The sequence below is a fragment of the Pelobates fuscus genome, chromosome 1 (assembly GCF_036172605.1).
Source record: "Pelobates fuscus isolate aPelFus1 chromosome 1, aPelFus1.pri, whole genome shotgun sequence".
In the NCBI taxonomy this organism is placed as follows: domain Eukaryota; kingdom Metazoa; phylum Chordata; class Amphibia; order Anura; family Pelobatidae; genus Pelobates; species Pelobates fuscus.
In genome coordinates, this window is record NC_086317.1 from 394587799 (window position 1) to 394612933 (window position 25135).

The following is a 25135-nucleotide window of genomic DNA, read 5'->3' on the forward strand; positions in this document are numbered from 1 at the left end:
TGGATTCCAAACTGTTTACAAAGGTGTTGGCGAACCGCCTCAAACGCCTCCTACCCGGGCTGGTTCATGCTGATCAGACGGGATTCATCCCGGGTAGGGAAGCCAGGGATAGCACTCTGAGACTATTTGCTGTTCAACACCATGCTCGGAGACAGGGGACCCGGCTGATGCTTCTTTCCACGGATGCTGAGAAGGCATTTGACCGGGTCAACTGGTCGTACTTGCTGGAAATGCTACAATGGCAGGGATGTGGAGAAAGGCTCCTCGCGTGGATCTCTGCCTTATACACAGATCCTCGAGCAATGGTACGGATCAATGGGGCCACGACCGCCGACTTCGCTATCCGAAACGGAACCAGACAGGGATGCCCGCTCTCACCTCTGTTGTTCGCACTCCACCTGGAACCACTTCTCCGAGCGATCAGACGGAATCCGGACATACAGGGTTATGAATGGCATGGCATTCATCACAAAGTAGCGGCCTATGCTGATGACCTTCTCTTTTTTGTCTGCAATCCCAGAATTACGCTACCTTGCCCCCTCTCGGAACTTGACAGGTTCGGACAACTGTCCGGATTCAAACTTAACATCTCCAAATGTGAGGCACTAAACATCACGCTCCCCCCGGAGGAATACCGGTCTCTGGAACCACAGTTTGCGTTCAATTGGCTCTCTGGCAAAATGAAGTACCTAGGGGTATGGGTGACCACGGACCCGGAAGACGTTTACGGATGCAATTTTTTGCCTCTCCTTAAAAATATCCTAACGGATCTTTCCAACTGGTCCTATCCGCATGTTACGTGGCACGGCAGAGTAGCAGTGCTTAAGATGAACATCCTTCCGAGGGTTCTCTACCTCCTACAGACTATACCCCTGGCCATTCCGGTGAGTTTCTTTGCTGCCCTAAAATCAGGAGTGCTCAAATATATCTGGCATGGGGGCCTACCTTGGCTTCGTCATGACCTCTTGTGCCGGCCTAGAGCACAAGGCGGCCTAGCGCTCCCTGATTTCAAAAAGTATTATCAGGCCGCTGTCCTACAGCGCGTTCTGGACTGGCACTCAACGTCGACACCTAAACAATGTGTGGTCCTCGATAGAGGTCTCATAGGCCCGACGCTGGAGGCGAGGGTCTGGGGATCCTCCGGAAGACGGCCCATCCTGACGCCTAGCGAGGGACTAGTCTCGCAGACCCTGCTTGGCTGGCAAACCCTGAGGGAACAAGAACATGTGTCACCGACGCCTAGCCCACTGTTACCGATTACCCACAATGAAGAAGTTGGAGGGGGGCTCCCGACTGAGGCATGGCCTATCGAGAGTGAACGCACATTTGTACCCATACACACGGTTCTCAGTGGCGGAAGATTGCGAGATCTTTCATCGCTGTTAGGGGATAGACCCCCTACTTTTCTCTCACATTTCCGCCACCTACAACTGAAACATTTTCTAGCCTCCATACCACACAATGCACGACTCCACAGGGAACTTACGTGGTTTGAACAGCTTTGTGATCAAGGTACCACCCTGGACCACGCAATCTCGTCTCTATACTTACACCTGCTCACCGGAGGCACCCCTACACGGATGGCATTTAAACGACAGTGGGAAGGACAACTAGGGAAAGATCTTACCACCCGACAATGGGAATCCGCGCTACTTTGGCAACATAAGAGCTCCATGAGCTCTTATTATCAGGAACTAAATTATAAGCTGATATCCCTATGGTATAGGACACCGGTGTTGCTCCACCGCATCTTCCCTTCTACTCCCCCAACGTGCTGGAGATGTCAGGAGGAGCTCGGTACAGTGATACATATCTGGTGGGAGTGCAGACTCATCACTCCCTACTGGGACATGATTAGAGAGGCGGTTCGGCTCATCCTGAGAGACATACCAACGTGGGATGCAGAACTGGCTTTACTGCACATCTCCGCTCTACCCGTACCAGTGTACAAGAAATCGATACTGCGGCACCTGCTTAACGCCGCAAAAGCTAACATTCCGGCACATTGGAAGACGGACATAGTACCGACTAGATGTGAGTGGATAAAGAGAGTGGAAGATATTCAGGGGGCAGAAGAGGCCCATGCTACCATCACGGGCCGGGTAACCAGACACGCTGAAATGTGGGCGCCATGGTTCTTCTATATTGCCGGCTGCCGACAGAACGGGGACGATCGGGGGCGCGCAGCGCAGCTTCCAATGCCTCCTCCTCCCTAACCGCTTTTCTTACCTTCTTCTCTCTGATCTCTGGGCCACGGGGGATCTGGGTCCGGGGCTGGTTAGACCATACACAAGATGGATAGTTGACATCTCACGGTACATGACTGACCTGACTACCGACTACCGACTTTCCTGAGGTCAGACTTGATAGCAGACGGTAAGCCATGATCTCCGGGGATGCCCTCGGGGACCCAGGAGACCTAGGTTGCGCTGGACACTTATCAAATCTGGACAACCACCGCTTTAGCTCACCGACTCATTGCCCCGGGGTGGCGCCCGTACAAACTTATGCATTGAGAAATAGTAACCTTTGACATGGGCGATCAAATGACCCCTCTTTGAATGGTTTGGTGGTTTGCTGGGTGTGCTAGCCGGTGGATATGTCTCGAGCTCCGCTGTGGAACACTGTCCTGAGGGATATTTTCCCACCAGCGCAGAGTCTTAGATCCTGAATATTGGCTCTTATCTGGGAATACACTAGGTAGAGGGGTTATGTAATGGAAGTGATGAGGAAGTGATCTGTATTGTCTTTCACAGACCCAGAACTCTAACCTCTACGATGCTGACGGTTAACCCAATTATTATAACTCTGCTTTCCTGGGATGGGTCATGCCAATGGTTTCTGTCCAACCTAAAGCAACATCACACCTAGAATAGTCAGTTATGCACCCACGCAAATGTCTCTGGAATATTCTGAGGTGATACTCATTTTATATGTCTGAGCCTGACAGATGGGAAAATGTTATTGACCCACAAGCTGAAGCTCGGATCTCCTGATCTGATATTGGTTAATCGTATTGCTCCTGTCTACATTGCAACTTACTAGATTCTAAACTTTGTATACATGTCTTGCTTATGTCTTGAAAACATTACTCTGTTATCTGGCCTGCGAGCCAGCTCTATGCTATTTACTCTGCCTTAATAAACAGATTTAAAAAAAAAAAAAAAAAGCTGAAAAGTTTCAGCTGACACTCTCATCCAATCCTAGCTACCCATTTCCGCTCTGGCCACCGCTTTCTAAAGATCCTGAAATAATCAAACATGTCTGCTAAAAACTGGATTAAAAAATGAGCAATCATGAACAGGAACACTTAATTTATTGACTGTAACAAATCCCTTAAATTTATTACATGGAATAATTATTCGTGTCCTCCGAAATAGCACAAACCTTGTTCGGCCTATACAAATCCATCAAACTCCGACTTGTTATCGTCAGAATGTCCGAATAAATCATGAAACTGTTCTTCGGTGATGCCATCAGCGTAAATGTCATCTTCGCTGTCGCCATCTGTTAAATCGGTATGTGAAGCTGATTCATCTTTCTCTTCATGGATGGCGTCCTCCTCTGATCCATCCATAGCATTACTAATTCCGCATTTCAGGAACGACGTCTTGATAATTTCTGGTGATATTGAATCCCAAGCATCCTTTACCCATTTCGTTATCAAATCAATGTCTGTTTCATCAAGTTCCCTCCTTTCATTAACTTTGCTTGGCTAGAACACATTCATTGTTGCCGCATGTTGCACAATCCGTTCTGTCTTGTTGAGACAGACATCCAATGGCTGGAGCATTGATGTTAGGCCGCCTGGAATCACTGCTAACGTGGTCGCCATTTTCTTTGCTTTGTCCTTCACATTCTCTGTTATATGCGCGCAGAACATATCCAACACCAATAATGACGGACATTTTCTTAGCGCGGAACCTGGTCGCCTGCCCCATTCTTTCGTCTGTTTGATAATGAATTTTTGGAATGAAATGACCTTTTCGTCAAGCTCTTTAGGCAGCTTCTGAGCGCTCTTTGTTCGCTGACGAAAACACCATCCGTATTGGTTCATGAATCGTGTGCACCAACCAGGCGATGCTCTAAATCGTACCATATCCTTAGTTGACGAATATTTTTTTAAAAAAATATATATATTTTTTTTAACCATCTGAAGTGCTTGTATTCGAATGCTCAAGTGATTCACAACATATCCGTTTTGTCTGCATTCTATTATCCAGTCATTCAAATCCTTTTACATTCCATCAAAAGGTGTAGCTTTGAAACGTAATGCTTTCTTCGACTTCGGCATGGCTTGCAATTTAGCCTAGTTTTTTTTCTCCAATATCTTTTTTCGCTGATGCTACACTATTATTGGCTTCCTTTGCACGTTCAATAACTTAAAATTTAAGCAGAGCAGTGTTAGAAGCTGTCGTTTTCTTTTCAAAACTCATTTTTCTGAAGACCAGAATTTACGGTGCAGTAAATATTATTCTATTTTCTATTAATGTAATCTTAATAATCATTCGACAACCAACAAGTCAACAATTCTCCCCTCTCCTCTCCAGTCTCTTCCCCCTCTGTTTCTTTTTCCCCTCTCCTTCTTTTTCCCCTCTCCCTGTGTCTCTCTTCACCCTGTTTCATTATCCCCCTTCCTCTGTGTCACTCTTTCCCCCATCTTTGTATTCCCCCTCTGTCTTTTTCTCCCCCCTTTCCATGTCTGTCTCTCCCCCACATCTCTCTCCTCCCTCCCCTGTGTCTCTCTATTCTCCTTCTTCCCTCTGTGTCTCTCTTTCCCTCTCTTCCCCCATCCCCTTGTGTCTCTCTATTCCCCATCTGTCTCTTTCTTCCCCCTTTACCTTCTCCCTGTGTCTTTCTCCTCCTCTGTCTCTTTCTTGCTTCCTCTGTCCCTCTGTCTTTCTCCCCCTCCCCTGTGTCTCTCTCTCTCGCCCCCTCTGTCTCTTTAATCCCCCTTCCCCTGTGTCTATCTATTTCTCCCCTTCACCACCCCCTGAGACTGTCCTTGTCTGACAGTCTCTGATACCACAGGAGGACTGGGGAAGGGGGCAGAGCTGACTATCTTGCTCCCTCGCGGTTCCCACAATTCCCAGCAAAGCCACATCAAAGGACAAAGATAAACTGGCTTTTTGACATTGTGTGCTAGTGATTTCCAAATGCATGAGATCCCTCACGTTATGTATTGAATATTTAGCAGGACATTTTATATACATGGTGAATTTAACTTCTGGCAGATAGGGAGATGTAAATCATTTCTTAGAAAATACTAGATTATTTTTGTTTTGTTTTTTTAGATGGTGCAATGTATTCTAGTGAGTTAAAATAACAAATCATTATCTAAACAAATATAGGAATCAGAAAAAAACAAACCATACTTTTATCTTTCTTAAAAATGTTGGCAACCATTAAACAGACAATAGTGTCGTTTGCAAATTATTTACACAAAAGTTAAGAGCAATAAATATTACTTCCTGTATCATTTGTGTAGGTTTATTTGTAAAAATCAACAAGACAATAGTTCCAAAAAAAGTACAATTTATAATTGGTGTCAATTATATAGTTTTTTTTAGAAATGTGACAATTACATTGTGTCTTAGGTTATAATCTTTACATTTTAAGCATAGATCACAAAAAAGTAAACGTGAACTGGAGAGAAAGAAGCTTACAGGTGGTCCTCGTTTTGCGACCTACTTGTTTTACAACGGCTCGCACTTATGACCAGCTCACTCGCAGAGTGGTAAGTGCCGTCTTGGGAATTAGAGGGATTCCCTGCTCTGCTGCGTTCTATGTTCTGGGAAATTTCCCTAAACATCTACTAAAGCACCAGAGCAGGGAATCCCTTAACTCCTCACTTACCGACCAATTCGTTCTATGACCGGGTCGTGGAACAGAACCCGGTCGGTAAGTGAGGAGTGTCTGTATAGGTGTACTACAGATTAAACCGATCAGAAACATGATGGTACAATTGTGAAGTTTTTTTGTCCCGCTCCTTATGCCTGTTTGGGATTAGTTGAAACCAGTTTTACTCAAAAGTTTGTATTAACATACATTAATTAAAATATGATGGGATCACATATTTTGGGTTGCAGACCATAACAGTATTTTTGATTGGTAAGCAGGGCCCCTCCCACTTAATGCTTTTTTTTCTCATGCTGCATTGGGTCTTTCATTTAATATACTGTAGTCTCACCACCTGGTTACCAAGTTGCCCATTTTCCTTCTGGATGTAGACATCTGGGTAATTTTTGTCACCCCTACTCCTCTTTGCTGCTCACCGTTTTCTACACTCCCCTATTTTCTCCTCCATGATTTCCTCAAGTTATTTCATCTCCAACTCCCTTTTCATGCAATTTTCCCACTGCCCTGTTACATGCCCTCCCCTTGCCCATTTCTTTTTCTTATCTTTTAATGTCCTATCTATCTCATTCTTTGTTCTTTTTACATTCTAGGCCACATAAAGCAGTGCTATACATTGGGCAGGTTTAGCCACCTTGTGCTCTACAGGACAGTAGTCATGTAGTTAGAAGGCTTGAAACGGGAAGAGATTGTTTGTTTTTGTTTATCTCTGGATAGAGAGCCCTGCTAGGGGGTCTTTGTTTACACATAAAGTACCCACTCACTGTTGATGGTGCTGGGTGGAATTGTGGTGACCTTAAACACTTTCCTGTATTCTGAATGACTCTTGGGGTCAAGTGGATGGTTTACATTGGGAAGTAGCAGGGTGTCCCTCTCTGTGATGGGCAAGTTAGCATTTTGCTTGTGTGACTTAAAACATGTAATGCCTTTTTGCTATGGGCCTTTTTAAGATAATCTGATTCCTGCAAAAACATGATAAAGAAGTATATTCCTCTTGCACCCTCTGGCACTGTGCCACTAATACACAAATCTGTAAAACTTTAGAAATATGGCCGTAATGTTAACGTAACTTTTATAAATATATATTTTTAAATTGGGTTATTTACTAAAGTGAGAATTGTGGACAATTCAAAGAATATTCAAGGTATATTTCAAATCTTACTAAAATATCTGAACTGGAAGCATAGGTGACTTTATTTTAGCTTCACTTTTGTGTATACATCATGCTTCTGAAGTTTCACTGCTCTATTCACTGCCATTTAGCAGTTAAGACACTTTTCTTTTTTTTTGTTTACACAGCCCTAGCCACACCTGCCATGACTTTGACTGACTGGCACTGCCTGCATAAAAACATGGTTTCATTTTTAATCGGATATAGCTTACTTTAAAAGTTATTCATTTCTGCTCTACTACTACTTTAATTACATACCAGAGGCTTCTGTAGGGTCTAGCAAGCTATTAAATTGGCAAGAGATAAGAAATTCAAAATTAAACATAATTTGCCTAAATGTAAATATTAGACGACTCTTTACAGGAAGTGTTTAGGAAGGCAGTGTAGGTCTATCTTCTGTCCGTACTCCCACCTCTGATGCTCGCTTTCAAGACTTCTCGAGGGCTGCACCATTCCTGTGGAACTCACATCTCCCCCCCTCCGTTAGATGCTCACCAAGTCTCCACTCCTTCAAAAAAAACATTAAAAACCCACTTCTTCATAAAAGCGTATCAATTTAACTGTTAATAGCTCCCGACTGATTCCTCTCTTGCAACTGTCACTAGTCTAATACTATCCTTACCTTTTGTGTCATTTTACCCCACTCCCTCTAGCATGTAAGCTCATTGAACAGGGCCCTCAACCCCTATGTTCCTGTGTGTCCAACTTGTCTGGTTATAACTACATGTCTGTTTGTCCACCCACTGTAAAGCGCTATGGAATTTGTTGGTATTAATAATAATAAGTCACATGCAGGGAGGTGTCCCTATGGCTGCTTAAACAATGTGATCTAACTTTTAAATGACCGAGAATTGAGCAGTGAGATTGCAGGAGCTTGATTTATACACCAAAACTGCTTCATTAAGCTAAAGATGTTTTGGTGACTAGTGTTCCTTTAAATTCCTGACAATTCTCACTTTGGTAAATATTACTACAAATGTCCATTGAACTTTAATAAGAATAGCTAGTTTTGTTTTACCCACATTGTAAAACGCAAAATTTGTCCATGTCCTTGAACAGTCACTTAATTTGCCTACCTTTTTCCTCGTGATGATTTACTCCTCCACTGGATGCTTCTGTGCTTTGGGAACTGTAAAACATAACATGTTCAAGGACTCTTGTCAAACAGCTGTTGTGATTTATTTTATTATTTAATTCTCTAACAGAAAGTATTGGTATTTATTACTTAACAATGATGTGTTGAAAATAATATTTCCACTTGTGTGGAATGGCATTTTACTTACTTGGTTTGGTCAGGCAGACCGATTGAGAGTAATGAAGATTCTAGCTCAATATCTTTTATGACTAGGGTTTCATTCGACGCCATGATGTGAAGGCAATGTTGCTGGATCTCATGACATTATCTTTATTGTAAAAGATTATAATTTTACCTTGTGACGTGATTTCTAAATCGGTGATGGCTGGCATTGTCACTCCAGATTTTTGAGATGCATTCCCCATGATGCGCGAACAGCACTATGACATTTAGAGGACAAATAGCTAAAGTACCATGGTTATTTATTTAAAAAAGTTAAATAAAATAAAAGCACCCACATCCATGCCGTGGAACACTGCCATATCATTTTCTTTTAATAATACAGAATATGCAATTGTTATTTCGGAACTATAGGGTGCCTTTTTTTCCAGCTCTTTGTCCATCCCGCTTGTCTTTAAAAATAAATAAATTTGAATTTAAAAAGGGATTACTCGCCTCATTTCCAGCACAGGAACTCATCTGCTGCTGCAGCCGTTCTCTGGTGATATCTGCATCCAAGCTGGTATCAACCGCAATCTCCTCCAATCCATTGCTTCTCATAGAGTAGCAGTGGTTTTGAACTAGGCATGTGCAACCCAAATGATGTGCTCCTCCAATCAAATATCAGCAGCACTTGATTTTGGAACAGAGTGTTACTTGGTTCTGGAATAGGTGAGGGTACTACAAGTTTTTAGCTAGCAGTTATTGTTATATTCAACCATTCTTGCATTTTAAATGACCAAAGATGTATACTTTTTAATTCTAGGGTTAGTGGCAAGGCTCGAGGGTGTTCTGAAAAAAACATGAGACTCTAATATGAAACTAAACTGTAATTCACAACAAGAACAATATATCTTATTTACACATATGTCTAAACACATTTATTGTAGTTTCAAGACACATTACAGTGAATTTGATTGCTGTGGAACACGCGCGCACACGCACGCACACACGGTCCTAGAAAAGAGGGACCTTAGAATAGAATCAAGGGACAGAGGGGTTTGAGCCCAAAAGACGGACTATCATCCTAAATGGAGAGATTTGGGAGGTATGGAATACCTACGGAAATCCAAGAAACTGCATGCATGAAAATGTAAACTAGCTTAATCAGAGATGCACCATAGCCAGTGACCAATATCAGGCTTGTTGTGTGGGTAGATAGATAGTAGATAGACCGATAAATTATGCAGGTGGCTTGATAGTTTTTAACCTTTTATGTTGTAAAAACTGTATTAATACTTGTACTATGTTATAAACTTGTTTTTATGCAGGGACCTCTTAACCTATCTTGTCTGTCAACACTGTTTTCCCTGCTGTTTTCTTTCTGCTATTTATTTATTTTCTATATACCGGTAGGTTATAGGGGTTGATGATAATTTATGACTTTCATAAAAGGTGAACCATTGCTGTACATGGACTAACTAAATCAGAATTAATTAATTAAATAAATAAATAATAAAGCCTTAGCAGTTATTTGTGTCTTCGCAACGACGAAGAATAGAAGACCGCAGTTGTTCTTTTGAGGACATTGGTGGATACTGCTGTTTCAAATTAGTAGCACTTTGTCCTTTTTATGTAACAAACTTCTTATGAAAATCTAGCGGATTTAATGCTCACAAGTCTCTCGGTTTATCCCTCCAGCTCTTTCTCCAGAGAACATTAGGAGTAAATTGAATTTTGTTTAAGGTAAATAAAAGCCAGCATTTTAGACCAATTATAAAGCCTCACATAATTAAATTGGAACATCTTATCTCTTTCCCTTCCGGGCTGATGTGAGTGTAAAGGTAGACATTAAAGAACTCTTCAGTGGACCCGGCTGAGAGCTCAGTGGTTTGTTTGCTTCATCCAGCATTGTCCAAGTGATTTGACTGTCTGTTTTTAAAAGATACACTGTATCTAAAGATTATATTTAGCTAAATGTTGTTGACTAAACCTTTGCTTACCATTGGGACAACCTTGTCTTAATCCAATCTGTGTGCGAGTGCATATGCATTTGTGTGTCTGTCTGTATGTCTCTCTCAAATTTTCAACTAGCCATTGGTGAGGGAACATTTAGCCCTGGTGAATAGAAAAGTAAGTCTTTTAGCCTGGTTTCCAAGAAAATGTTTTTTGCACTTGACCTGTTTATTAATATTTATATTTTAAGAATAAGCATCTAAAAAGTTGTAGAAATATATATTTAAAGGGAAACGGTCACTTCCCAGGATTTTGTTCTATTTTTTTTTATAATGTTCCGCTATATTTAACAAATATTTGCTTGTGGCGTGTAAAATGCAAGAATGTACATATAAATTCATACTTTTTATCATAGAACGCAGCCCTCCATGTTGGCTTCATGTCCACCTTGTTATAAGATTCAGGACTAGTTTCTAAGAGCTAACAAAATAAAAGAAAAGTGTACAGCACATGGATTTTTCAGAGATTTGTTTTAATGCTGCAAATTCCAGAGAAGTGACTTGTACCCTTTAAGATACCTTCCATAATTCTGAACATACATGGAGAAAACCAGGAAAAACAAACATATATTTCAAAATATTAGACAGGGCTTGAGTAACAAATCCTGTTTTTCATTCTTAAAGACTGCAAGCTTTGCATATTTTATGAATCAGACCTCACATTTATACATTATTTATACAGTGACCCCAATTATCTAGTGGAGTGAAGGCCTAGACTTCTAGACTGCTTTGACATATTGAGGTAAATCATTGCAATGAGTTTGAGGGGCCTCTGTCTGCAAGCATCCTGACCACAGAAAAAAATTTAATTGAAAAAGAGTGATGCAAAACACTGTAGCTTAAAAGGACACTAAGTAACGTATCGGCTGCACTGGCTGAAGTCGCTTGGGATGTTTTGGCAGAGTACTCTCAACCAGTCGCTAGTGGTTGGATAATAACACTGACATTGACAACATGAAAGGATTAATGTCACATTAACAATGGGAATGATGAGGGTTCAGTCTGTGTGCTGTGAAGAGTCCTGGTTTATGTAAAATCTTTCCTATATAATTTGAAACAAAGGGAAGTTGCCAGGACATTATAGGCAGCATAACTGCTAGAGTGACCTTAGATTACCTATTTGAAAATGGTGATCTGCATTAGAGGAAGACGGAATTCTCTCAAGCCCTAGACATTTATTGGGTGTTATGATGATCATTTAATAACCTAGTTTATTTGCTGTTGAGGTTATGGTTGCATTATGGTTTTAGATTAAAAAAAATATGAGAAAAGAGAGTGAATGACAGAAGCACTGTTTTAAAGGTGTGCTTTTGTATTTGTGATCTATGTGTAATTCTAAACCTGACACCTCTAAGCTGCTTCAGCCACGTGGCTACGTAACTTAAGCCAAGTACCTTGAAGCACAGCTGAAAGAAGAGACAAAGTATAATTACTCCAATCTTCGCTTCCATTTACCGCCACAGTGATGCCAGGCATGCGATTCAGGGGATAGTACGAATTGGCTTTTTTTGTGTTCTATACATATAGCTAAATGCTAAACTTTTTTGCAAGTCTGTGTACATTTATTTACGTTACTTGTTCTTGATTAGTTTATTTTCTTACACTGAAAAACTGAATGAATTGTTTGTATGTTATAATTTATTTGATTCTATTTGTCATTTGTTGTTTGTTTTTTTTTCTCTGATGGATTATGCGAGATAACTTGATTGGTAATATATGGTTGTATTTGTCTTGTTTTTACTACGTGACATGATGCTCTACCAGTGGTGCTAGAGCTTAGTGAAAGTTACAGATCCTAGCAGCAGCTATTTCAACTGCCATCAATAAAATTGTTCCAGGTTATGCTCTTCCTAATGTCTGTCAGACTAAGACCTGTCCCAAGTTTGACTGAAAGTTCTAAATGTGGGGTTCCCATGATGCATCATTGGGCGCACTCACTGTGATGGGTATCCCCTGGACACTGATCCTGAAGTGCTCTGCCCATAGTCTTAATCTGCTAATGGTGTACCCTATGTTGGGCCGGCAAGAGTGCCTGTCTGTCACCCTTCCATGAATGCACATTTGGCTGGCCTGCATACTTTATGGAAAGACTTCCCATTGTGAGCGCCTCCATCTTGCCCACCTGCTTGTTTTACTTCCATACACCCTTTGATGGAAGGTATTAAGGCATACTTGTCCTGGCTATGCTAGAGATAAGTGCCCCTAGACTGCATGGCGGACGTGTCCTGTTCATTACAGTAAATAATTGCATGAAATAAACAAACATCCTTCATTAACTCATTAAGGCATCAAAACCTAATCTGTCCATGGAAACAATGGGAAGATCATGTAATGTATATCTGTCTGTCTGTCTATATAGTTATGCTTTTTTTCTTTTCTTTACGTTGCTTTGTTGATTAAATTGTTCCATATTTGTCCTTTTCCCCTACTTCTTCCATCCTGTCCTTGGCATTTTCCTTTCCTTTCCTCCACTTTCATTTGTATCTTGGAAGATAAACAACCACTTTGCCCCAGGTGTTTAGTTCCGATTTAATTTCTCTAAAAGCCTTTGTGAGAATTGGTTGTTGGTTCATTTAAATATTTCTGTATCCTGAATGCCTTGCCCCATCCCCCATTGTAGATCATTTCTTACAAGGTGATTTATATTTTATCATTCAAAAAGTACATCGTATAAATTTGAAAAATATACTTGGATCAACATTGGAAGTTCTTTATTACAAATACTAAACCAATGAACAAGATTCTAAATGTGTTTTTTACATTTTATTGCCTGGAATGGAAACCCATGATGGAGAAGGAACCTTATCTTCCCTTTTCTCTCATGTGAGCAGCATCCGAGGAGGAGAAGGAGGGAGACTGAGGGATGGGAATATTGAAGGGGGAGGTGGGGGATGGCGTCTGGAAAGTATGCTAAACAGCTCTTTGCTGTGCAGCAGGGATATTCACTGACTGCTTTCCAGTAGCACCTCTCCAATCTTGTTATCCATTCTAAATAGACTCATTTGAATTAAAACTCCTTGTTCTTGTCTCCCACAATTTCCTGTATGTAATTTGTGTCAAATTCTGTTTTAATGAAACAGGATAACTCTTTGTGTGTGTGTGTGTATATCGCTAAATATGGATGACCATGATGCCAAGCAGTCACAAGATTCCAATGACGTCTTGTAAACAGGTCCAATTGGCAGAATCAAAGCACTGGTGCTAATGTATAATGGTTTGAATGCATAACCTCTGTTAGAGGGACTTCAATGTTTCATTAGTATTCTGGCCTTTCTTTCTTTAATCCAATGTTTACCACCAGACACTGGCAGTCAGAATCTGCCCTTGCCAGCTGCCTAGTTTAATGTATTTATTCTCATTTATTTAAATGGTCCCAGCAAATGCTGGGACACTGGATGTAAGGAATAATGGTTATCAGAAAACATTGTTTTAATGCCAGCAGCAAACTGTAGGGTGGGCACTGAATACATACTTTTTGATATGCACAATCTATCAATCTATCAGGAAATGGATGCCATGTGTTTTTAGTGCTAAATACAGAGGTTATAGGCAATCCAATGAGAACACATTCTTATTTGCCAAGCCTAACTGATAGGGGTTTATTATTTTTATCTGTGTACTTGGGCATTGAAGTTAACTGTCCACTGTCTAATTTGAATAGTGTAGTTATAAAAACCATGGCACAGTCTACTTTTTAGTAGTCTCCTATTTTACTGATAATAAGCTGGTATTTATTTAATTTATGTGCTTTTTTATGTGCTTTTTTTAATTTCAAGATTTTCTTTTATTTTTAATTTGTTTTAAGCGTATGGTTTCTATCTATATCCCATAACTAGGCACTTTACAAAGTTGATATCGTATAATTAACTGCTGCTGGGATTTTTCTTTCTAAATCAACATTAATATTCTGCAATTGCAATATTTTCTTATGTTTTTTTTTTTCTTATGGTAAAGAGTGTGTCCATGTACTTTTTATTTATATTTATTCCAAAGATGGAAAACAAGAAATTACCATTAGTAGAATTTATATTAAACTGAATAAACAGCCATTTCTTTCGCACTCTGGTTTGCTTGAGTACACCTCAGTAATTCCCAGAATTGCTACATTTAAAGATACCCAGAAAATGCATGAAGACATTAATGGGGAAAAATGCTTTGCTGAACGGAAATAAGACCACTGCAAACACAGGACTGCTCAAACACACACACGTGTGCACACACAGATGAACCGATCCTGTGTATAAACTGTGTTACAGCTTGTCAAGGAGAGAACGTTTTCACTGTTATCTCACTCTCTCTTAGTATGCATTCCTTGCAGTTTGCTGTCAAATGGTTGCTAGGTTTGTGTATTTGCTGGACTGTGGGAAAAGCTTTCTAAATTAGATCAGCTTTCTAAGCAATAAGCCAGTTTCATTGAGAGAAACAGAAAGTCTACATTTTGAATAATTTCACATACCGGTGGATTTACCTGCTTGTCAGACATCCCCAGCATTTTTTAATTTTTTTTTTTTAAATTAGAAGAGATTTAAAAAAAAAAATAGGGAGACATTTAAAGCTGTAGTTCTGCCCATTATGTCCGAATGTTTCTTATTTTCTGCAAATCTGAAGCTTCTGCTGGGAAGGGGATGTGGTTGAGGTTTCTAAATAAATTGTTTCCTAAAGAAATACTATGATTGTATCAAATCCCATAATTCGCTCCCCCCTTATTGTGTTATTTTGTATGTATATATCTTTTTATTTTTTTTATTCATGATGCTGAGTAGTCTGTTTAACCTTTGGTGCCTCACCCCGTCACCCCACTTGCCACAAAACGGGTGAAAAAACTAACTTTTTTGAGTCTTAAATTGTAATCTGATTTAACAATGGATCAAAAAGCAAACCATTAATACTATGCCTTCAATTTAAATATGTTAGCTTTATTTTATCTGTCTAAAGTTTTATTTTAGAACGGTCTCCCCTCTGATCCAGTATGTGCCTTCAAAGAAAATTACAGCATTTATGTTTGATGCAAGTCAAAGAAAATGGTCTTGAAGTCACTGTTTCAGTGTTACTTTAGTGATCTATTTGAAATCCAAATGTGCCCCATTCTATAAAATGTTTAAATAGCCACAGTATGTATCATATTGCACAGTATTTTCAGTTTCATAATAAAGAGAAATTAATAAGCTAGATAATTAATCCTTGATGAAGACTTGCCAGGAAGCCGTGGGTTTGCTTAATCAGTATAATATTTGTATTAAATGTTTAGGGCAATGTCCATAACTGGTTAACATATTTGTCATCCATTTCATCAGGTCCGCAAAGCACAATATCGAAATGCCAGCCGAATGAGCAACACTGCTTAGGAACAGAACTGTGTATACCAATGAGCAAGCTGTGTAATGGGCGTGACGACTGCCCCCACGGATCAGACGAAGGTCCATTCTGCAGGGGTAAGTTTGATCTAGTTTGATAAATGGAATCGAAGGAGACAAAACGGTACTTTAAAAAAAAAAAAAAAAACCCAGAAACAAAACAAGATTAAAAAAAAAAAAAATTGCAATACAATCAATAGATTATTAAAATGTATGGTACAAGATTGTCCAAAACCCCTTTCAATTGATCTATATCTTGCAGTTCCAATTGATGTAGCCTGGCATTCGGCTCTGTTGAAAGATGTACTTCCATTATAGAAAAGCACACCGCAAACCGCTTCTAGAAAAAAACAATCTTTACAAATCTTGATTTAAATGTTATTTTATTTTTTTATTGTGCAGTAGTTATTCAAATCAGGCCTACAGCTTTCTTTCATACAATACAGAATTCAATACATTAAAATAAATGATGTACAGAAGCAAAGTATTGTGGTGTTCAAACAAGCTCCTACCAAACGTGTTATGGTTAACCACTTCTCATAATATAGTTTTATTTTTTTTTTATTTTTGTTTCTTTTGTTAATTATTTTGTTATAGGGAGTTATTTAATAATGCATGTCGGTACTATGATAATGGCTGTCCTTAAAGTGGGTACATGGAGTAGCTAAGGGCACTTAACTTTCACAGGGACCAAAAGTGGGTGCTGGGGTGTATTTCTGTGTGTGTGTGTGTGTGTGTGTGTGTGTTTGTGTGTATATATAACCTGGGCTTATGCCACTGAAAGATTTTTAATAGTTTATATATGTGTAATGTGATTACAGGACAACGGCAAGTCATGTGTACTTTAGTAGTATACCCTCACTGTCCACCACAACCCCATTTACCATGGTACCCTATGTCCTTTTTGTTGCATCCTTATTTCTGTGTAATACATTTTAATGTGTTTTTTTTATTTTTTTTTCAAGAGTGTGAATCTTGTGAATTCTTCACATTGTCTTGTTTTATCTGTGGTTTTTGTGGTTTTGGACAGCTCCTCGTATTCATTAGAGCAGGTTGTTCTGCTTCTTCTTTGGCATTAGGTCTGGGTGGTTTGAATGCAAATGAAAGTAAGTTGGCATATGGAAGCTTGTAAAGAATTGTATTAATAATTGTCAGGATTTTATGAAGATGTAGAGAAGTGAATCTGTTAGATAAGCTCTACAATACTTTAGGAGGGTTTTAATCCAGACAGACCGATATGCCTTCTTAATCTCCAATTAATTCATTTTTATAGCCTGCTGGTAGCTATATTGTTTTTATTTCTTTGTAATAGAATGGAGAATAAAGAAATACAATGTCAGTATGTGTATTTATAATGTTTGGTGTATTTGTGAAATGTTGCAGGAGCATGGTTAATGGACACTTAAGGCACCGTAACCACATCTTATTGAAGTGGTTATGGTGCCTGGAGCTTCCATTGAAACATTTATTAACACGTGTAACAGGAAATGAGTCTCTGCCCCCCACACTTTTTTTATTTTTTATTTTTAGGTATGTCCTGGAGTATAACATACTGCTCTTAAAAACAGAACACTTCAGTTAAATAATTTTCTTTAATTTTGGCTACACATTTGTCTCTAAATATTAAACAAATATTTTTAGTTTCTTAAGAAGGTACCTACATGGCCAGATTTGGCAGTAAGCAATGTACGGTAGGCAGTTACTTACAGGCACGCTAATGTGGAGGAGATGGTTTGTGAAGATGGTGAAAATGTACAGTGAAACTCATTAAGCATTTTCATGTGATCACTAGTGATGTCGCGAACATAAAATTTTCCGTTCGCAAACGGCAAACGCGAACTTCCGCAAATGTTCGCGAACGACGAACCGCCATAGACTTCAATAGGCAGGCAAATTTTAAAACCCACAGGGACTCTTTCTGGCCACAATAGTGATGGAAACGTTGTTTCAAGGGGACCAACACCTGGACTGTGGCATGCCAGAGGGGGATCCATGGCAAAACTCCCATGGAAAATTACATAGTTGATGCAGAGTCTGGTTTTAATCCATAAAGGGCATAAATCACCTAACATTCCTAGATTGTTTGGAATAACGTGCTTTAAAACATCAGGTATGATGTTGTATCGATCAGGTAGTGTAAGGGTTACACCCGCTTCACAGTGACAGACCAAACTCCCCGTTTAACGCACCGCAAACAACCGCAAACAGTCCATTTGCACAACCGCAAACTCCCCATTTGCACAAGGTTGGATACCAAGCTAGCCATGTACCGTTCCTTGTCCTCACTGATGTCATTGAAGGTCTCTTCCTCCACCCAGCCACGTACAACACCAAGGGTCCCCGAAAGGTAACAACAAGCCCCTGTATTTTTTTTTAAAATGTACACTACTGTTACACCAGATATGAGTTGCACTGGTGTGACACTGTGCCCTGGCAGGCCCTGAAACGCACACGTGTGAAGGAAACTGACTGCTATTATATTACAGTCAAATTTCTAGTTTTTTTTTAATGTACACTACTGTTACACCAGTGATTGGCCCACGTCATGCCTACGCCCCCAACTGTTTGTGTGTGGGGGTGCTGGAATGACGTGGGCCAATGGGATCAACTGAATCAACTTTTGGCTCCCACTGCCCCTTTAAGAGCGAGCTTGTGACTCGAGCCGTGCTCCTAGTGCCAGGCGGGCCATGTGACCGATCACTGCAGTCAGTGCATGCGGCTAAGTCAGAAGAAGAGATCAAGCCGCATGTGGCTCGTGTGGAGGCAGGAGTGATCCAGCCACGCGCGGCTCAAGCTTAGGAGCCAGGTCGGTCCCAGGATAAGGTAAATACAGCCACAACCACCTTTCCTAACATCCTATCCCATTAAAAGCATATTACTGCATATTTAATAAAACAGATAGACCCCCTACTTCATCCAGGTTACCGATCGATGGTTCGATATTCTGAGCCCTCTCTGATTTACACGACTATTCGATATTCCCACAAATTTTATATAGCATTTTATGTTTGTTTGAGACCACCTTAAAAATATTGGATATCGCTAAAAATCATGATCACTATATACTTTCTCTACAAACCTCTAAAACAAACCAAACTACTCATCCATCCACTATACCACTTTATCCCACCTAGAACGAGTGCCCAGTTAAAATACTTGACTCTTACTTACCCACACTCAGTCATGCCACACACATTTCACCACTACTCTCACTGAATCCCTCGGACTACGGCTAAATTCATCTTCTACATCAGAACACTACTTCTAAGATTGGGTTGGATCCATGTCTCAGGTCTTTCATTTAGAATAGGGGCAGCTTCGGTCTCCTTCAACACTGACACTCCAGTGCATATTATTAAAAGATTGGGCAGATGGAAATCCTCTGTCTACAACCGATATATTCCTCATCCCGAGAAAGCTTTTAAAAGTTTGGCTTTGTAAATTTGATGCAATAAGTGTGTTTTTCTTTAATACCTTTTCACCCTCTTTGCATGAACCCGATTTACATATATTACTATGTTCACTCACTCACTCACTCACTCTCTGGGTAGGCCTAAGACATCATGCTGCCTAGGTCCAACGATAAATGACTATGGGGGATAATGTATAATAAACAAAGGTTACTGGCTATGGGAGGATAATGTATAATAAACACAGGTTACTGGCTATGGGGGGATAATGTATAATAAACACAGGTTACTGGCTATGGGGGGATAATGTATAATAAACACAGGTTACTGGCTATGGGAGGATAATGTATAATAAACACGGGTTACTGGCTATGGGAGGATAATGTATAATAAACACGGGTTACTGGCTATGGGAGGATAATGTATAATAAACACAGGTTACTGGCTATGGGAGGATAATGTATAATAAACACAGGTTACTGGCTATGGGAGGATAATGTATAATAAACACAGGTTACTGGCTATGGGGGGATAATGTATAATAAACACAGGTTACTGGCTATGGGGGGATAATGTATAATAAACACAGGTTACTGGCTATGGGAGGATAATGTATAATAAACACAGGTTACTGGCTATGGGGGGATAATGTATAATAAACACAGTGTACTGGCTATGGGGGGATAATGTATAATAAACACAGGTTACTGGCTATGGGAGGATAATGTATAATAAACACAAATTGTATGCTGTCTAGGAGGTTGGCTGGAATGTGTCTGCTGACTGTGAGGTACAGGGTCAACGTTTACTCAATGATGACGAATAGGGGGCGGACCGAACATCGCATATGTTCGCCGTCCGTGGCGAACGCGAACAAGCTATGTTTTCCGGGAACTATTCGCCGGCGAACCGTTCGGGACATCGCTAGTGATCACACTTCCTGTTCTTGAAGTGCCATTCATCCAACGTTTGAAACTAGTGGCCATGTTGCCTGCAGTTTAGATCCATGAAAGAGTGATTATAATGGTTTCTCTAATGATTCTCTTGCTCTCTGCAGGATCAATTAATCTGCTCCAGCAGCTGCTAGCAAAGCATGTTTGGTTACATGTCAAATAACCAGTTCAATGCAACAATGTGTTGAGATTTAAGTATTTTGGTAATCTTAGTTCAGTAACCTTTACTGGATGTGGTTGTACAGGCATATTGGAAGTGGTGTACTCAAAGCCAAACTTTAAAGTTTAGCAAATTGTGCGCCCAGTTAGAAATCTTTTTATCTTATAGCTTCCCTCTTCTACCCTCTAGAGTCTAGACCAAGTGTGTCAAACTCAAAGTCTAGCACGGGCCACACCTTACGGGCAAAAAAAACCAAAACCTTACGTTTTCATTGAAGTGTAGGTTTGGTTTGAAAAGTACAGTATCAAAACAAAACAAAACAAAAAACGCATCCCACCACTGTACTAAATCTCAGCCCCCCCCCTCCTCTGTACTAATTCACAGTCCGTCCCCCTTGTACTAAATCCCAGCACCCCCTCTATACTAAATTCCAGCACCCCCCTCTACTAAACCCCTCTACCAGCCCTCGTTTAACCTCTTAAGGACACATGACATATGTGACATGTCAGGATTCCATTTATTCCAGAAGTTTGGTCCTTAAGGGGTTAAAAGAAAAGAAAAATTAGCCAACAAGCGGACTCCATAAAGAAAAAAGGAAAGGGTGCGCCTTGAAAAATAATACAAGTGGGTTATAGAATAAAGTAATAAATAACTTTAACACTAGTCCAATGTAGTGTGATCCACAGTAGTAGGGGGAATTCTTGTAGAACAGCAGATAGGATGAATTCTTGTAGACCGTGACGATTCATCCGATCTGCTGTTCTACAAGAATTTTCCCTACTACTGTGGATCACCCTCTTGTGTTATTATTTTTCAAGGCGCACCCTTTCCTTTTTTCTTTATTTTGTTCTTACTTATTTATAGGGGACTAGAGAGAAACCCCCCCTTTCTCTTAGGTGTGCTGCCTGTACCATATACACGACTAACTTCTTGTGGCACCTTAGCGCTGACCCTTCTAACAGACTCCACATGCCGCTGCCAATATGCGACTCCAGAGTCCAGCCTCTGGTATACCCCCAATGGCGCCGTCGGCATCCTGTGCCAAACGGATCCTCCCCTACTCCTTGAAAACCTGTGATGGGGGATCATAATGTGACGTGGCGTTGCGTGCCTCCGTGCACCTCCAGGTCCTCCGCTGCCATCGCAACACTGATCCACACACTCACTCACTGACTGACCCACACACACACACACACACACACCCACACACTCACTGACTGACCCACACACACACACACACACACTCACTGACCCCCACACACACACACACACACACACACACACTCACTCACTCACTCACTCACTGACTGACCCACACACACACACACACACACACTCACTCACTCACTGACTGACCCACACACACACACACACACACACTCACTCACTCACTCACTCACTCACTCACTCACTCACTGACTGACTGACTGACTGACTGACTGACTGACCCACACACACACACACACACACACACACTGACTGACTGACACACTCATTTCCTTTTATTTATTGGGAGCTGGTGTGGGGCCTCTCCCTGATCTTCTTTTGGGAGCACAGTCTCCCTGCTCCCTCATGCGCGCAGTTTAGTAATTCCGGGCTGGAATGATGTCATATTTCGGCACCCGGCATCACTACAGATCACACGCATGCACGCGCGAGCAGGGAGGAGCCGAAAAAGACTGAGCTCCCTCGCTGACCTCTCTGGCCGGGTAATTTTGGCAGAGTAGGCACCTGCAATTTGGGGCGAGCAGGTGTCTACTCTGATTTAGTAAGCATGACAAACTCGCGGCTCGCTGGACCGCAGAAATATTCATTGTGGGCCGCGAGTTTGACATGCTTGCTCTAGACCAGGCTTCCCCAAAATCCGGCACTCCAGATGTTGCTGAACTACAACTCCCATGATTCTATGAATGAAATAGATAGGATGAGAATCATGGGAGTTGTAGTTCAGCAACATCTGGTGGGCCGGAGTTTGTGGAAGCCTGCTCTAGACGATCCATCGACACACATGACAGGGTTGATCTAGGATAACACCCGCAGCTTGAGTGTTCTTACCTGCTGAGCTCCTAAAATACTAGTTCATTCTAGATATTTATCTAAAGAACATTGCTTGTTATGCATTGATTTTTTTTTTTCTCCCAATAAACACAGAGTGCACAAAGCATTATTTGTATGGATCCTCTGAGTTTATCATCCTTACCGCAGGCATGTCTAAACCCTCCGAGCTGGATACATGCTCTGAATTTTACGCACCCCTTGAGACAACCAGTTATTCCCTTTTTAATTGCTATGGGTCATTGCCAACTGCTCTTCCTGCACAAGATCATGCCTTTCCTTTTTTATGGTGCAGTGAGCATAGAGGAAACCATATCAAAGAATTGCAAATTATTCTTGGCCATGCACGCTCATCAGGATTCATCAGGGCTCTCCTGTTAAATTGATTTGACACAGTACAAGTGCAAGAAGCACTCAGCTGCCTCATTTCCCACAATGGGTACTTTGTGTACTCTGAGAACATAGTGCGTTTCTGCTCTTTAATGATGTCCCATTGAGCTAGAGATGGTGTTCCAAGTTCTTCTGCATTGTGGGTATACAGCATCTCCCTTACTGCATGCATTTGTGTTATTCATGGCAAGGAGTTAAGATCCTATACATGAGCAAGCAGGTGGGGTAATCATGTTAAAGTATCTTACAGAAAAAAAAAATGTTGGGAGACTCTATGGGGACGGATATATCAAAGGGTTGCAGACAGATACAATTATTTTGTTTCTTTTTCTTTATGGAATTATCTATTTTAGCTTTTATTTTTTTTATTTATTCATCTTTTAATTTTTTTTTGGACTCCTATATGTATTGGTGCAACAGAGTTTCCCTGTTTTATCACTCACATTTTTCAGAACATTTTTACAAATGTATTGGTTCAGATGCATATAATGACAGTTTGCCCCATTCTTTTAAAATTGCTACAATGCCTTTTTTCATATAAAATCTCTTGCATACAGTTCACCAGATATTTCAGGCATGGGGGTGCAATGTTAATATTCAGTAAATTAAAGCTGGTGGTATCATAGACATTAACATTGAATTTGGAGAAAGCATGGTCATATTGGTTGTTGAAATCGTTATAGGTTCTAAAGATTCATCATTTTATTGTGTGGCATTAACACATTTAGAATTAGTACAGAACATGGAGAGTTCCTCCCGCCTTCTTAACCTGTGAGCATGTGAGTAATCCTGTCCTGTTTCCATGGTGTGCATGTGTTTTGGGATTTGTGATGTAAACCTGGAGCTTCTGGGGGATGAGGATTTATTTTTGTGGTAAGTGGGCTGCGATAGAAGTGTGGATATTCTAAAAAGATATATGTGCTTGTGTGTGTGTGTGTGTGTGTGTGTGTGTGTGTGTGTGTGTGACAAAGAGGTAGAAATCACAGAAATGTAGTACACATCCCAAAAAGTGCTCATGGAAACCACAAAAAGTGGTGCACAACATTCTGTAGTCTCAAACTGCAAGGTAATGGGACTCTGGTAGAGCAAAGAAAGCCCTGCACTAATCCAGAGTCTGATGTGTTTTGGTAGAGGACTAAAATGATCTATTTTGTATAGAAACACTTTATTTTTTAAAATAATTTTTTACATGATCTTCTAGACTAGAACGGCATGTTATTCTGTTAATCTATTTTGGTTGAAGGAACACTTGTGACACATTCGCTCCGCCTCCTTGGCTGCGATCATCAAACGAAAGTATTCGGGAACTATTGCATATGCGCAGTAAAAACGCAGCGCTGCGCCAAGCAGCATCTCCTCATAAAAATGCTTTGAATCAATGCATTTCTATGGGGATCGTTTAGCGTCTCCATGCCAAGCGTCAGTGACTGACCCAGGAAGCACCTCTATTGGCCGTCTGAGTGATATAGTAATGTAAACACTGCCTTTTTTCTGCAAAGGCAGTGATCACATTAAGAAGCCTGCAGGGACAGGCTATAGACAAAAGAACCACTAGATAAAGCTGTAGTTGTTCTTGTGACTATAGTGTCCCTTTAAGAATAATCAAGATTTTTATTTTTTGCAGGTATGTTTTAAGTGTAGGTGAAAATTTAAGAGTAGTTTTGTATGTGTGTTATATATAAGCAGACAACAGCAAATGGCTGTGTAACATAGTATGTGGGGAAAAGGTTTGTGTGCATGGTTAGGCAGAATACATATCTTTATTTGATAGTCCTGGGACTAGGGTAGGTCAATTAGTTGTAAACAAACATCGCAGATAATTTGTGGCTAACCAGAGGAAGTTAAACATTCTGTTCATCAGAATTTACTGCCACATCCTTACTGTCATGTGAGTGAGAATTTGTGCTTTCATTCTTATAGGGTCACGAGTTTTGTGTTGCAATGTGAACTTCTTGTCCTAGAAGTATTTACCACCAAATAAAGTAACCGCTGCCTCGAATAAACGTACCACAAAGGTTCACTCACACTGGACATAATTAGCTTTGTTAGCTCTTCTCAGTGGGTTGACCTTTGGTAGCCAATGCCCAATTTTGCAAGCTCAGCAATTTTTTTTTTTTTTTTTATATTCTTTATTTTTGCAGTGCAATTGCAGGAACAACGCGCATGGGGTACCCCAACGGCACTCCCCAAGCTTTGTCATAAACATGTATAACAAGGGGTATGTTAGTACGTGCACAATTTAATTTTTAGTTTGCGTTCAACACTGTTATTCTCGATGTAGCGTCTATTACATGTAGAGTATTAACTAAACATGCATGGATACGGTTATAGGTCACATTATTTAGTAGTATTATTTAGTAGTAGCTTATTTATTATTTAGTAGTAGCTTATATGTCACATTATTTAGTAGTCTAGATTCTGGCTAGCCCTGTGGTCTCTGTGGTTTACATGCTGTGATAACATATCTAGGCCCTGATTGCAGTCTCCTAGGTGGTTAAACAAAAGTGCTATCATGCTGCCTCTATGACCCCTTGAAA

At 40.5% G+C, this 25135-nt stretch overlaps 1 protein-coding gene across 2 annotated transcripts in view; it reads left to right on the forward strand.

Annotated features, from left to right (window-relative positions):
- Window positions 1-25135, forward strand: part of LRP1 (LDL receptor related protein 1) — a 312569-nt gene that overhangs the window by 96742 nt on the left and 190692 nt on the right. For both annotated transcript variants that reach the window (XM_063427333.1, XM_063427338.1), the window contains exon 3: window positions 15571-15708. In XM_063427333.1, coding sequence (XP_063283403.1) covers window positions 15571-15708 — 138 coding nt within the window. The remainder of the gene's footprint in view (window positions 1-15570; window positions 15709-25135) is intronic.